Below are 14284 nucleotides of genomic sequence, written 5' to 3' on the forward strand. Positions count from 1 at the left end.
TATAATCAAACAGATAGATAAATAACAAGTGTTGAAGAGGATGTGAAGAAATTGAAACCCTCCTACACTGCTGGTGGGAATGTAAAACGGTGCAGCCACTTTGAAAAACTGTTTGACAGTTATTCAAAAGATTAAACACAGAGTTACCGTATGACTAGTAATTTCACTTTTAGGTATACACCCAAGAGAAAAGAAACGTGTCTAGAGAGCAGCTTTTTCAGGAATGTTCATGGCAACATTATTCATAGTAGCCAAAATGTTCATCAACCCAAATGTTCATCAACTAATGAATGGATCAACAAAATGTGATATATCTATGCAATGGACTACTATTCAACAAGGAAAAGGAAGGAAGTACTGACCCATGCTACAATGTGGATAAACCTTGAAAACATTGTGCTAAGTGAAAGAAGCCAGACACAAAAGTTCACATATTTTATGATTCCATTTTTATCAAATGTCCAGAATAGACAAATATATACAGACAGGAAGTAGATTAGTGGTTGCCTAGGACTGGGAGGTCTGGAGGGAAATGGAGGTATGACTGCTAAAGGGCAAAGGTTCATTTTGGGGATGATGAAAATATTCTAAAATTGATTGTGGTGATGACTGCACAACTATCTAAATATATCAAAAATTGTATACCTTAAGTAGGTGTACTACAAGGAATGTGAACTATATCTCAATAAAACTGTTATCCAAAAAGGCAAACAATATCTTAGTATTATTTTGAAAATACTTCTTTTAACAGCATGGCCTCCATGAAAGGATCACAGGGACTTCCAGGTTTCCCCAGACCACACTTTGAGAACCACCTACCCTAGACACAGCATCTAGAGTAGGTATTGTGGATTATCTTTTTAGGAGCCATTTCCCCCTTCCTCCCATCTGATTTTAGGTATTTGCTCTTCCCCAGGCAGAACATCACCACAGGGGAAGTTGATTTCACCCTGAGTCCCAGGATCAAGTTCTGCACCTTAAGCTAATCAGTACATTCTGTTCCCCTGGTCATAGTCACTGCTTCTGGGGTGAGCATGTGACCTGGGAGGTCCAATCAGAATGACTGCACACTTCTGCTTGGGATGCTGAATTGAAAGCGGCTTCTCTCTTCCTCTGGAGGGTATCCTATGAAAATGTGAGAACTGGCACTGCTGTAACCATTTCACTACCAGCCTGAGGATGGAGCCATCACAAATGGCAAGAAGAGGCAAAGGAACCCCAGAGAAACAGAGCCACAGTCCTTGAATTAAACACGTAATTCAAGACTTCTGAATATATGAGTCAGTAAACATCCTTAATGTTAAAGCCAGTTTGAATTAGAATTTGTTACATGTAGTTGAAAGAATTCTAGCGGATACACCGCTCAAACAATGTGCAGCTAATAGTATTGTATTCTCCCTGAAGTCAATACACTTTGCCTTTGCTTTGAAAATATCAAGAGATAAGATCTTAGCAGACCATTGGAATAACATTACATTTTTTTTAGGATATGCTTAATATAAAGAACTGGCCCATATAATCTAGGTCTAAAAACGTCAGAGCTGTGCCACAGTATTTAACAAACTGCCTCTCTCCTCTATTCCTTTTGTGTCTGATTTTCAGTAGACTCTGAATGGCATTCCAGAAGAGCTTGGTAGAGAAAAGTGTTGAATTGTCCTTACTAGCAGAAAATTGTGGCTGCCAGCTGGACCTAGCTTGGATTTCACCAGCAGGATCATCATGGGGCCTGATATTTAGCACAGATATAGGTTTGCACATGATAATGTCATTCCCATTTCAACAGATAAGAAGCTATCCTTTTTTTCAACTAAATTGATTAGAATAGTATTCTGTATTTGGGTGATATTTTAACATTTACAACATGCTTTTACATAAACCATCTCAACAACCCAATGGAGATTGGCAATTGAGGAATTATTACTCTCATTTCTCAGATGAAGAACAGGAGGCCCAGTGACTTGCTTAAGGTCCTGCACCATCAGAAAGGGATGGAGTTTAGGCTTAAAGTCATTTGATTCTAAGTCAAAGCCTTCCCACCACTTAGGATTACCTCTAATATAGTTTCACTAAGCACTAAGATAACAGTCACTATTTTTTCAGCTCTCACTATGTGCCAGGTACTAAGCTAAGCACTTGACATATAATGCTTATTTAATCCTTACAAAAAGTCCATGAGGGCTATGTTATTATTATTTCCACTTTATAGATGAGGAAACTGAGGCCCAGTGAGGAAAAGTGACTTCCCGAAAGTCACCTGGCTAGTCAGTGGCAGAGCCAAGGTTCAAACCCAAGCAAGCAGTACTCCAGAACATATGCTCTCGACCACTTTGCCACCATGCCACTTGAACAAGCATAAAGTTTGTCTGCTGAAGAGAGCTGTGCCTGCTCTGAACAAGATGCCTTTTAGCTGCCCAGAACCCACCAGTTCCACAAGAGCAGAAATGATATTTAACAACACACTACAAAAGACTCTCTCATAATTTTTCTTGTTCTGGAATTTGATGATACAAAGATTGCCTAAAAAAAGCCAGGGCTGAGATAACATCTTACTAAACTCTCATGAGAGGTTTATTGTAACAGTAATTGCAACCCAATTTGACGTATTCTGAAAGACACTCCTGCTTGATTAGCCGACAGCTGTTCCTCCCCACCACACACATGTGCATGCACACACACACACATAATGCCATTCCTTCCATAATGGCAAAGCCAATTCCCATTATAGAGAGGAAAGATGCCAGATGCATATATTCCTAGACACTTTTGCAGCTAGGGCATGGGCATATGATCCAATCCAGGCCAATAGAATCTGATGGGAAGACTGATGGGGACTCTGGGAAAGTGTTCCTCTGTGATAAAAATGAAATGCATGAGGAAACACCTCTTCTTGGACAGTGGATGTGGCAGTGACTGACTGACATCTAAAATTACTGCAGCCACCTCATAATCATGGAGACTATAGAGACACAGTTAATGCACTGAAGATGCCAGAGTGAAAAGACGGGAGGCAGCAACTAAGTCCAGGCAGAGCTTTGGAACAGCCCTGAAGTTGCCCTCCCTCTGGACTTTTTGCCAGCTAAGATAATAAGTGTCCTTATTATTTAGGCCACTTTAACTTGGCTACTCTTTTACTTGCAGCCAAAAGCAGCCTAATCATCCAGTCCCAAGAGGCAGTGCTCCAAAGATGAAAGAGCTCTGGATTTTGAGTCAAATGACCTGGGTCCTGACCAACTTAATTGCTTGGTTACCCAAACTGCTAAACTCTCTGAATCTCATTTTCCATATCTAGTAATACAATATTGAGATAATACTCAGTAACACAATAACATCCATAGAATGGAGATAATTGATAGTTATGAAATTCATATGAGACAATATGAACACTACCACTTTGTCAATAGCAATGCTTCGTTCAAATGTAATTTATCTAGTCAATAATAAAACCACAGATTTTTTAAACTGCAGCATCCATCTAACCAAATTCTTTTGTTTTACAAAAGAAAAGAAAATTGACTCCAAATGTCAAATGACTCACTCAAGATCACACAGCTGGTTGGTAACATAACTAAACCACACATCTGATTCCCGATCCAACGCTGGCATGCTACCTTCATGTTGACAGGTAATGAGCTAGATTAAATATTGGGAAGGTTAGCACTCATCCATTCCACTGGTGTTTAATGTGCACATAATATACTATATAGAATAGCAGGCACTATTCTAAGTATTAGGGACTCCGCGGTGAACATCAAAATGTTCCTACTCTTGTGAATTTAACAGTCTAGAAAGGAAATTATTCAATCTACATCGGTGTTTATTGTGTTCCTACTGCATGCAAAGCACTATGCTAGGATTTCTAGTCAAATACAAATACAAATTTTCAGCCAATTCCAACTATGTCAGCCACATTTACCAGGCTTTGCCAAAGTATTAATATATGAGTCAGTAAACATCCTTAATGTCTATGTAAAAAGTCTATGTAACCTCAAAAAGTCAGTATTAAAAATGGCAAGTTCATTAGCAAGAGCTGTGAATGACAATGCCAGTATCTAACAAAAAAAAAAAAAAAAAAAAAAAAAGGTGGATAGAAAATGGCTAGGACTCCACTCTAATTGAAGTAGCAAGGTTGAATGAAGAGTTAGAGCCAAACCTTATCCTCCTACAACATCCAGACTTCAAAGTTTAGCTCAGTTGGAAAAGCCCAATAAGGAGCATTCAGCAACTCTTTCCCTTCCCCAGGCCTCTATCTGATATCCCAAACTCCCCTTTATGCCCTGTCTATTTGGAATTCCTCTATCTTCCATCCTACCTGAACATTCACAAGCAAATGATATGATGGGACAGCATCCCAGACCCTGCAAAAAGAGACAGAGCCAATGACTTCCACATCTCTTATTGGAAATGACCACCAGTCTGCTAAGACTGGGCCACTAGGTTATATGTTTGAAAGTTTTCATTGCCCAAATACCACCAAAATTATACGATTTGGAAAAGGAATGTTTAAAAGCTGTTATTTTGCAAAAGCTCTTTCCTATCCTCTATATGGTGGTAAATGCAAAGATCTTAGGGGGTGGAGAATACTCTGCCTTCTCCTCCTTGTGGAAGGCACACTGAAGAGGAACAAAACACATGCACTTTCACCATCACACCCTGTAATCAGAGCACAAATAGGCAATTCTCCCTTAGTTTCTGGCTTGGTTCGTCTTTTGATGCATAGGCATAATTTGGGGCTACTACGGTCTGATATATAAGGACACTGTGCATCGAACCTAACAAAGCATTTACGCATATAGTTTCTTTAAAGGCAAATGCCATGTTTCCGGGGGGTGGAAATGGCCCCCAGTGATGTTTGGATGTGGAATTCCAATCAGCTCTGGGATGCCAGCCTGCCTGACAGACTCAGGACACATTAAGTTTGCAAACTGGCAAAGAGGGTCGCTCTGTCCATTCAGATCATGAATCCCAACTGGCCTCCAGTCACTGGTTTAAACCCCCCTACCTTGGATTTACCTCTATCCATGTCTGGAAATTTCACTGAAACTTCAGCTATTTTAACTATGGGGTAATATGTCAAAGACATGCATAAGCTTCGGATCCAGACAATTCTGGATTTGAATTCCAGCTGCTCATTCTCTTTTTAGAGATATGGCCTTGAACAAGTCACTTAAGTTATTAGCTGCTCAGTTTTCTTATCCAAAAGAAGGGAATAATACCTACTCAAAGGTTGGTGGTAGAGAGCAGACATAAATGAGTGGAAAAGGCTGGCACATGAGAGATGCTCAAGAAATGGCACCTAGAGCTATTCACATGGTCTCAAGCAATAGGCCTAAAGGTTTCTATCATCCGTTGCATCTACCACATGCAGCCACCCTCCAGCACGTTACTAGAGAAAACTGTTTGAGTGACTCTTTTTTCTTTCAATCTGGAATGCTCACCTACTAGAGAACACAGACTAATGAACTCCCAAGGATGTGTGGCTTGAGTTTCCCCCACTTATTTTTGGGTTCCATAGGCAGCACTCCTGGAGTGAAGAGGAGTGAACAACTAACACATGTCCAAGAGCTCCTGCTCCTCCTACAGAGCCTCTAGATCAAGCTCATCCAACCCGTGGCCCAGAACAGCTTTGGATGCAGCCCAGCCCAAATTCATAAATTTTCTTAAAACATTATGAGACTATTTGTGATTTTTTTTTTAAGCTCATCAGCTATCAGTAGTGGTAGTGTATTTTATGTGTGGCCCAAGACAATTCTTCTTCTTCCAATGTGGCCCAGGGAAGCCAGAAAATTGGACACCCCTGCTCTAGAGCCAGGCAGGCACCAAGGATGAGAGCTCCTAACTCAGATAGGCAGATGTGGGCTATGGAGACAGGGTGACGTTCTGTGGACAGTATATACAATCCTTTAACTGTGTAGTTCTATAGGAGGAAGGAAGGAAGCAAACACAGATGGATTCACCCAGAACAAGTGCCAGTGATTCCAAATGGCTTTGTTTCACATTGTTTTTTAATCCTTTTGTTCTCACTCTAAGCAAATGGGAAGTCTTTGTAACCTGATACCTGGAAGGGCAATTTCAATTCCTGGTCTGGAGTACTCTAGGAAAGTATGAGGTCCAAAGTTATCCAAATAAAATATTTTAATTCATTTTAATTGGTTAAATAATAATCCTCATTTGGGGGCAGAAAGGGCAGAGAAAGATGAATCACAAAAATAAACATCTAATTTTTTGAAAAATCAGTACCCAAGCCAACATTTTGAAACATAACATTTTAACCTCTTTGGCACTAGTTGGGTCATAAGCACTAGAGTTTTTCAAACTGTTGTTAGACTGGCTACAATTCATTGTTTCTCAAAACATGAGACAACAAATACATGTCCTTTGGGGAATATTTATTATTCTAAGGAAGACTTCATCCTGAGGGAGGGGAAAAATGTCAACACCAAGTGGGACAGGGCAGAAGAGGGCTGAGAGACACAGGAGACCTCAACAGCCTCTCTCCCTGATGGCACCTCCATCATCTACACATTCATTATGGGTTAAAGGACCTGTACACCTACTTTAGGACTTCAAGCAAAGTGCACAGACCACACTCTCTGGATCACAAGACTATTAGTACATGCCAGATGCTTCTGTGCAACCCTTGTGGCAGTAGAAACACTGCCTATCCTGCTAATCCTTTTATTATTAAGTTTAGCAGTGCTGCTTGGTCAGAATGAAATTCAAGATCCTCCAGAAAATTCAGTGGGAGCCTACTTTCCTGGGAGATCATGGGGCATCACATTCCTACCTTGACTTTTGTCCAGCTGTCAGGTTACAAATTAATTGCAACTGCCCCCAACATGTCACACACTCCCACTAACAAAAATTAAATAAAAATAAAACAGGGAAAGTCCTTTCATTCCTTCATGGTTTGCACAGCCTAGAGGCTGATTCCTACTCTGGGAGATGCTGCCCCACTCACCTCCCACTGACATGAGTGGTGTGCCCTGTATTTAAATGTATTAAAAAAAAAAAAAAAAAGCAGCTCAGTTCCAGAGCCTCAAGACTCGACTAGGGTAGGTGAGAAAGGAAATCCCAGAGATAAATAGTTAAATAGATTTAAAATTCGGAAGTTAATTGTGCTGAGCCCTGACACAACCTTTCCTGATTGTGTGCGCACCGAGTGGGGCATCTTTGGGTTCCTGGAAGAGGGGCTCTCACCCGCCTACATATTCACCCACCGCAAATACGCACACGCACACGCACGCACACCTTTGCAGCTCACACTAGCTCTCCTGACAGCCCAGAGGCATTTACTACCCGAGCACAGGGCTGCCAGCAAAGCTGCCTTCACCCAAACAACTAGCCTTCTCCTCCAACTTGGGTGACAGTGAATGTCCACCAAGATTCCACGGGGCGCTTTTTCCCAGGACCCAGGTTCCTGCAGGGCTCCCCACTTGCTGGCCTCACAATCCTTTCTTTTCCTTTCTCTGAAACACTCAGACTTCACACATTCCTTTCGAGGTAGCTCCAGTCCGACGCATCGCGCGCGCTCCATCCCTCAAGGCTGGCGCCCAGGGCAGCCCGGCCTCTCTCACTCTGGGGAAACTTCGCCACCGCCCCACGCGGAGAACTGAAGACCACCGGCGGAGGGTAAGGGGGACCCACACGGAGCGGAAAGCAGGTTCCGGGACTGAGGGCGTCTCCAGAGCCTGGGCGCGGGAGAGAGAAATGAGTGAACCTGGCGGATGCATGCCTTCTCCACGTGGAGGAAAGGAGGAAATACCAGTGGGCGACATGCAGGTGCCCCTCTCAGCCCTCGGAGCTCCCATCTCCTGGCGGAGTAGGGCCCAGAGGGGCCAGAGTCCCTCCGCAGGCAGCTGCCCCGCGCCCCTAGTCTGGGCGCAGAGAGACGCGCGCGCAGGGTGCACGCGAGGGGAAGGGGACTGGGCGCGGATAACGCGTGCCTGGAGCTTGCAGGGGACCATGCCCCCCACGCCAGGATAAGGCCCCCAAGCCTCAGAGGGCTGAGGAATCGAAATCTGGCTTTCTAGCAGTCCCCCAATCCCCTCCGGGAGTGGGTTCCTTGTCCTGGCATGCCCACCGCAGAGGCCCCCCGCCCTGCTCCCGGCGTGTGCCCCGCGCCCTCGCCCAGTTCCACGCACACCTGGATGTGGCAAGATATCTCCGAGTCGTCCAGCAGCCGGATGGTGCATTTCATCTCCTGGCTGAGCGATTTGATGCTGGAGCTCCGAAAGTGGATCATTTTCATGGTCCTCCTGCCTCTCGGCACACAGTGGCAGGAGGCGAACATGCACCGCGGCCGGGGGGAGCGAACGCGAGGCTCAGGGCCGGCGCGGTGCTCGCCTGCGCGGACACACACTCGCGCACGCACTGTCCGGGACACCTGGGCGCGGCTCAGCCCCGGGACAGCGGCAGCGTCGGGCGCCTGCGGCCACACATGCCCAGCGGCCGGGGCGCGGCGGGCAGGTCCCTCCCTCCTGTTCGCTCGCCTCCGCCTCGCCCCCTCCTTTCCCCGCCTCCTTCTGTCGCGCGCGCTCGTGCGCCTCCCTCTGCCCGGGCTCGCTTGCCGAGGATGCCCAGAGCCTGAGACCCTCCGCGGGCGCGCGACGCACTCACTCCCACGCGCGCCGAGCAGCTGAAGGAGGAGGCGGAGGGATGGCTGGCGCGGCTGGCCCGGGTGCCCTGGTGGTGGCCTGCTCAGTCGCAGCCGCCGCTGCGTCAAGCTGGGCCCGACTGTCTTCCTCAGCCTCGCCGCCTCCTCCCTCCCCTGGCCGCTGTCGCTCGGGCTCCCGGTAGTGCTCGTCCCGGCCCCGGCTCCCGCACGCGCCCGACAGCGCCCTGCTCTGCTCAGCTCCAGGGACCTGGCGCGGGTAGGGGACAGAGAGCGATCCTGACCCACACCGCCAGGGGGATTCCGCCTCGGGAAAGGATTGTGGGGCCCAGGGCGAGTGAGAGAGAGAGAGAGTGACAGCCCTGACAGGGCTACACCAGGAATACCGCTAATAGTAAAAATCTCATGGATATTGTTTAAGCTATTGCTTTATTTAATGCTAGCTAGGACTCAGTCTCTTTCTCTAAAAAATTAGGAGCCTTCCATGTGCAAATCCTCCTTTAAATCTCCCAACATCTTAGTGTGATATTTGGTAGCATACCTTTGACCCGAGCAAGAGGGGTGGGTTCCTATTTCTACTCCCCTACTTTAGAGACCTCCTCCAGCTCCCGGTTGCTCAGGAATTAAGAGGTCTAATGCAAAGCAGATATGCCCCGTCCTGTTTTAGTCCAGTCTCTGGGTACTGAGGACTCTGGAATTCCCCACCCGCCTCCAGGGTGTTGAAGGTAGAAGGTATCCTGCCTCTTTGTTGTCCCCCAAGGTGGCTCAAGCCACCGTGTCATGTACCCTAGGCCCTAGAGTGGCCAGGGGCAGCTGTTGAGTCAGGGGTATGGAGCTTGAATGTGAGCGCTGGAATGTCTAGAAGTTGGGAGAGATGGAAGTCCTCTTACCCTGCTGCTCTTGCCTGAGCAGAACAGGTCGTTAGGAAGGAACATTTGTTAGAAGAAGGACGTATTACCCAGCTGTCAGCTTTGTCAAGGTTTGTGCCTGCATGGAGCCCCCTCATCCAAAGGTATGCCCTGTCCTGGGGATGGAGGAAGAGTGGCACAGAAATTTTACCTGCCCTGGACCGTCTGGGGGGCCATATATTCTCTAGGACACCTAATGTTGGCCGAGACTTGGTGGAGTCCGCAATGCATTTGGACTTCTCTCTGCCTGCTCCTGCCTCCTCTCCCTGTTGATCACTAATAAATACCATACAGGACAAACTCAGTCTCAGTATCTGCTCCTGGAAATTCCAAATTGCAGCAATTTGTCAATATAGGAGGATACAGAATGTTTTATGTAGCACTCAATAGCTGACTATTGCTTATGAATATTTAGATGATAGTATGGGGCATTCTCATGGATGCTCTTGAGCTGGGCCCTTCAAGTGTTAGGGAAAAGCCTAATGGAGAGGTCAGTATTGAGGGTATGGGAAGATGTGGGTTTCATTCTTGGCCCAGCTACTGGCTAATCCTGGGGATCTTTTAAAAAGCCTCTCCATTTCTTTTCTCATTTCAAAGGAGAGAACACCTGTCCATCCCACAGGTGGCTGGGAAGCTGGGATGAGACCAGGTCAGTGGAGGCCATCTTACGGCTGTAATCTGTAAATCCCCATGTGCACATATGAGGTGGCAGGGACGGGACCTGTCTCAAGGTGAAAACTGGATCATCTCTGCTAGCCAAAAGAGCAGATAGCCCAGAGATCAAAGAAAAGTCACAAACCAACACAGTCCATGCTTTTCTTTTAAGACCACACACACACACTTGTCCACCCTATTATAGTGACCATTAGGCTCCAAAGAGTCATATCAATACCCAAAAACTGTTATCCCAAATTTCAAGGATGCAAAATAAGACCAACAAGGACAGTAGGAAAAAAGACAGAATAAAAATCACCCAATGTGGGACTGTAAGAAACAGAATTTTGAAGAAATGAGAAGAACCTGAGACTGGTTGTCTGGCCTGATTAGGAATAAAGGCTGAGATTCAGCTAGTATGAAAATACAGGCTGTGGAAGCACTTGGCATGACAGCTAGGTAAATTACCAGGTATGGTCACCTGGATTGAACCACCCACTGCAAACAAGGCTTTGGGAAACCAAGTGGCCATTGTCAATAATAATAATAGTAATATGAAGATTAGGAAGAACTCAAAGAATGAACTCAAGGGATGAGTTTAAAACTGGACCACTTAAAGAAAAGCAGTGATGCACTGAGTCCTAAATTCTCAGCTTACAACTTTTAAATAGCTGCATTTTAACAAACAACCGAGCTCAAAGAATATTTTAATTGAACCACAAGGCCAAAACTGAAAAACCAAATTCACAATTTCATCTACAAACTGCCAAATTACAAAGTCAACTGAATTATCAGCCTCACAAGATTTTATAATTATCAGCAGGAAAGAGTGGGAATCTGGGAATAAGAATAGGACTATAAAAGAAAACTTGAATGATTCCTAGTCACTCAAGCCCCCAAACTCCCTTGGCAGGAGAAGCACGCCCTCTTCCTTATGTAACAAGGCTGTTCCTGTTTTGTTTGAAGATCCTCTTCGGAACTCACTTAAGGCAGTTACCTTGGAAAGGGAAGCCGATCTCCTCCCACCCCTCTCCCACCACCTCTGACTTCTCTCAGTCTTAATACTTGAACCAGATTCAGTCACACCCAAGGAGACCAACTATGAAGTCAACCCCAAGAAGGGAAAGAATTGCAAGATTCTGCTAATTTAAATTGAAGAGTATATGTGTGAATAAACTGAATTTGTCCATTTGAATTCACTTCCCAATGACTCTGGTTTCCATGTACCATCTAAATGGACTAACTGACTTCTGGACTCAGCTAAATGAAGATGAGAAAAAGGAAATTCCCTGGTACATGTACAGGAAAAGATCCAAAATATCAAGGAGATGGAAATATTGCAGTGTATTTCCACATGTGGCCAGCTTACCTCTCTTTAACCGTGTCCCCTGAGGGGGCCTCCACCAAGATTTTCAAAGAATCATTGGTGAAGGAAGCACTGCCATCTTTGAAAAGCACCAAAGTGGCTGTTCTTTGTGGCCAGAGATGGTTGTGAAAGACACTGCAGTCAAAAGGAGCTCCCTGACTTAAATGGGAAGGATGAGAGCCTGGGCTGGCAAAAGACAAACAGTGGTGCATGACTTAACCCTCAGTGCCAGGGAAGCTCTGGTACAATCATAAGCAGTGGTACCCAAGTAGACTTCAGAGTAGTGTGACTCATGGGGATTTTGCTGGTGGTCAATCATCCAACTAGGACTCAATTTGATCTGTAGGGCAAACAAGATTTCTAGGCCTGGTAAACAAAAGCCAGGCTAAAATCCCCCTACAAATATTCCCAAATCTGAACCTGTCCCCCAAAGACAGAGACATTTTTTAATTTTTTATTTTTTTATTTTTTTTTTACAGATTGGGTCTCACTATGTTGCTCAGGCTGGTCTCAAACTTCTGGCCCTAATCAGTCCCCCTGCTTGAGCCTCCCAAGTAGCTGGGATGACAGGCAACAAACAGAGGACATTTGAGTATAGGAAAGGTGGCTCCACTTGAGGCATTGGAATATCAGCCATAGCACTGGCTACAAGTCCAGTTCTTACTAAAGAAGTGGCAATGGGAGATTAATTAGTGTCTCATGATCAGTGATAGTAACTGATATTCTTTACCAAAAAATATTCCTAACCAATAGGTTATAACACTTTGGTGAGCCACAAATAGATAACAGGTGGTCTGGCCACAAAAGATTGATGGTTGTAAATATTGCATCTTGATTATTTTCATTTTTAAGCACTTTTATAGCCATTAAAATTGATAATTTAAAAAGAAATATTTAGGTATAAATCTAACAAAATATGCACAAGATCTATATGAGGAAAACTACAAGACTGGTGAAAGAAATCAAAGAACTAAATAAATGGAGAGATATTCCATGTTCATGGATAGGAAGACTCAACACTGTGAAGATGTCAGGTCCTCCCAAATTGATCTATAGGTTAAGTGCAACCCAAGTCAAAACGTGAGCTAGTTATTTTGTGGATATCAGCAAACTTTTTTAAAGCTTATATGGAAAGGCAAAAACCCAGAGTAGCTAACACAATACTGAAGAAAAACAAAGTCAGATGACTGATATTACCTGACTTTAAGACTTAATATAAAACCAAAGTGATCAAGGCAGTATGGTACTGGCAAAAGAATAAACAAATTGATCAGTGGAACAAAATAGAGGGACCAGAAAGAAACCCACACAAATATAGTCAATTGATATTTGACAAAGAAGCAAAGTCAATCCAATGGAGAAAGGATAATCTTTTTGACAAATGGTGCTGGAGAAACTAGACATTCACATGCAAAAAAATGAGTGTAGACACAGATCACACACTGTTCACAGATTTTAAGCCAAAATAAACCGTTGACTTACATGTAAACTATAAAACTTCTGGAAGATCACATGCAAAAAAATGAGTGTAGACACAGATCACACACTGTTCACAGATTTTAAGCCAAAATAAACCGTTGACTTACATGTAAACTATAAAACTTCTGGAAGATAACATGAAGGAAAATCTAGGAAATCTTTAGTTTGGTGATAAAAATCACCAAACATCAACACATCAAAGCATAAGTTGGACTCAATTAAAATGTAAAATTTTTAGGGCAGTTTCAAGATGACTGACTGGAGACATTGATCACCTGGTCTCTCCAAAAAAGAAGAACCAAAGTTAGAGGTGAATAATCATAACTCAAAAGATTAAGAGATGAGTGTCAAGGCCTATTGGAAAATTCATAGGCAGAAGCTAGGGCACAGAAAAAAGGAGGCAAGAGTATGGCAGAAATTGAATCCTGAAGGACTTGGGGTCCCATGGAAAGGGTAAGTGGGGATGTTTTGGGTTCCCCTCACCCCTGTGACAGATTGCTGGTTTCCAAACTGTTGAAGAGCTCCTCTGCCCTCACAAGCTCATGCATTGGTATGGGCAGCAATTTGGGGATTTCTTGAGAGCACTGCACTGGACTGTCAGCAACCCCCAAATTTGAGCTATGGTAGTGGGCACCACACTGGGTGTGCACCCACTGTGGGACTCTATCCTGCCCAGGGAATCTCAGTTCTTGTGTCTCCACATCACCAAATCCCCTGCAGACATTCCTCAGCACCCACTGAGATTGTGGCACTCACATGGGGCCAGCTGGACCCAGGAGAGCTGAGAGTCTGACCCTCAGGGCATGCTATTCCAAGGACAAGGCAGAGTGCAGCATGCCAAAGGAACACCTGTTAAGATAAAATAAACCATAGAGTGTGCTCTCCTATTCCTGAGAGCTCCTCACTTCTGTGCTGAAAGTGACTGCACTCCTTTCAACAGCTACATGGGCACTGTGCTTGGCTCTGTGGGTGAAGAGTGTGGTTCTGCCATAGCAGCCAGGTGGCCGCAGTGCTTGGGCCTAGTAATGGAGAGGAAGCCTCCTACTCCCCCCATAGCTGCTGCTGCCAGGGTTTGGTTTAAGTGTACCTGTGGACAGCCATTCCAGGGCTATTAAGGATAATTGCATCCTTACTGGCAATGTCCCCACTGGGCCCTAGCTTGTACAAAAGACAGGGCCCCTCCGCCTCTATACACACAGTGGCAGTATTCCTGTAGCAAGAACAGGTGAGCCATAAAGCTGTCTATTTTGGGCTGAGGGAAGAGGC

At 44.8% G+C, this 14284-nt stretch overlaps 1 protein-coding gene across 2 annotated transcripts in view; it reads right to left on the reverse strand.

The window, feature by feature from the left end:
* The window catches only part of FRMD3 (FERM domain containing 3), a 295333-nt gene extending 286611 nt beyond the window's left edge, over positions 1-8722 (reverse strand). For both annotated transcript variants that reach the window (XM_001102733.5, XM_002800151.4), the window contains exon 1: positions 8144-8722. In XM_001102733.5, the coding sequence (XP_001102733.2) occupies positions 8144-8290 (147 nt within the window). In that variant the 5' untranslated portion in view covers positions 8291-8722. The remainder of the gene's footprint in view (positions 1-8143) is intronic.
* Between the last annotated feature and the right edge of the window lie 5562 nt (positions 8723-14284).

This window comes from Macaca mulatta, chromosome 15, assembly GCF_049350105.2.
Source record: "Macaca mulatta isolate MMU2019108-1 chromosome 15, T2T-MMU8v2.0, whole genome shotgun sequence".
NCBI lineage: Eukaryota > Metazoa > Chordata > Mammalia > Primates > Cercopithecidae > Macaca > Macaca mulatta.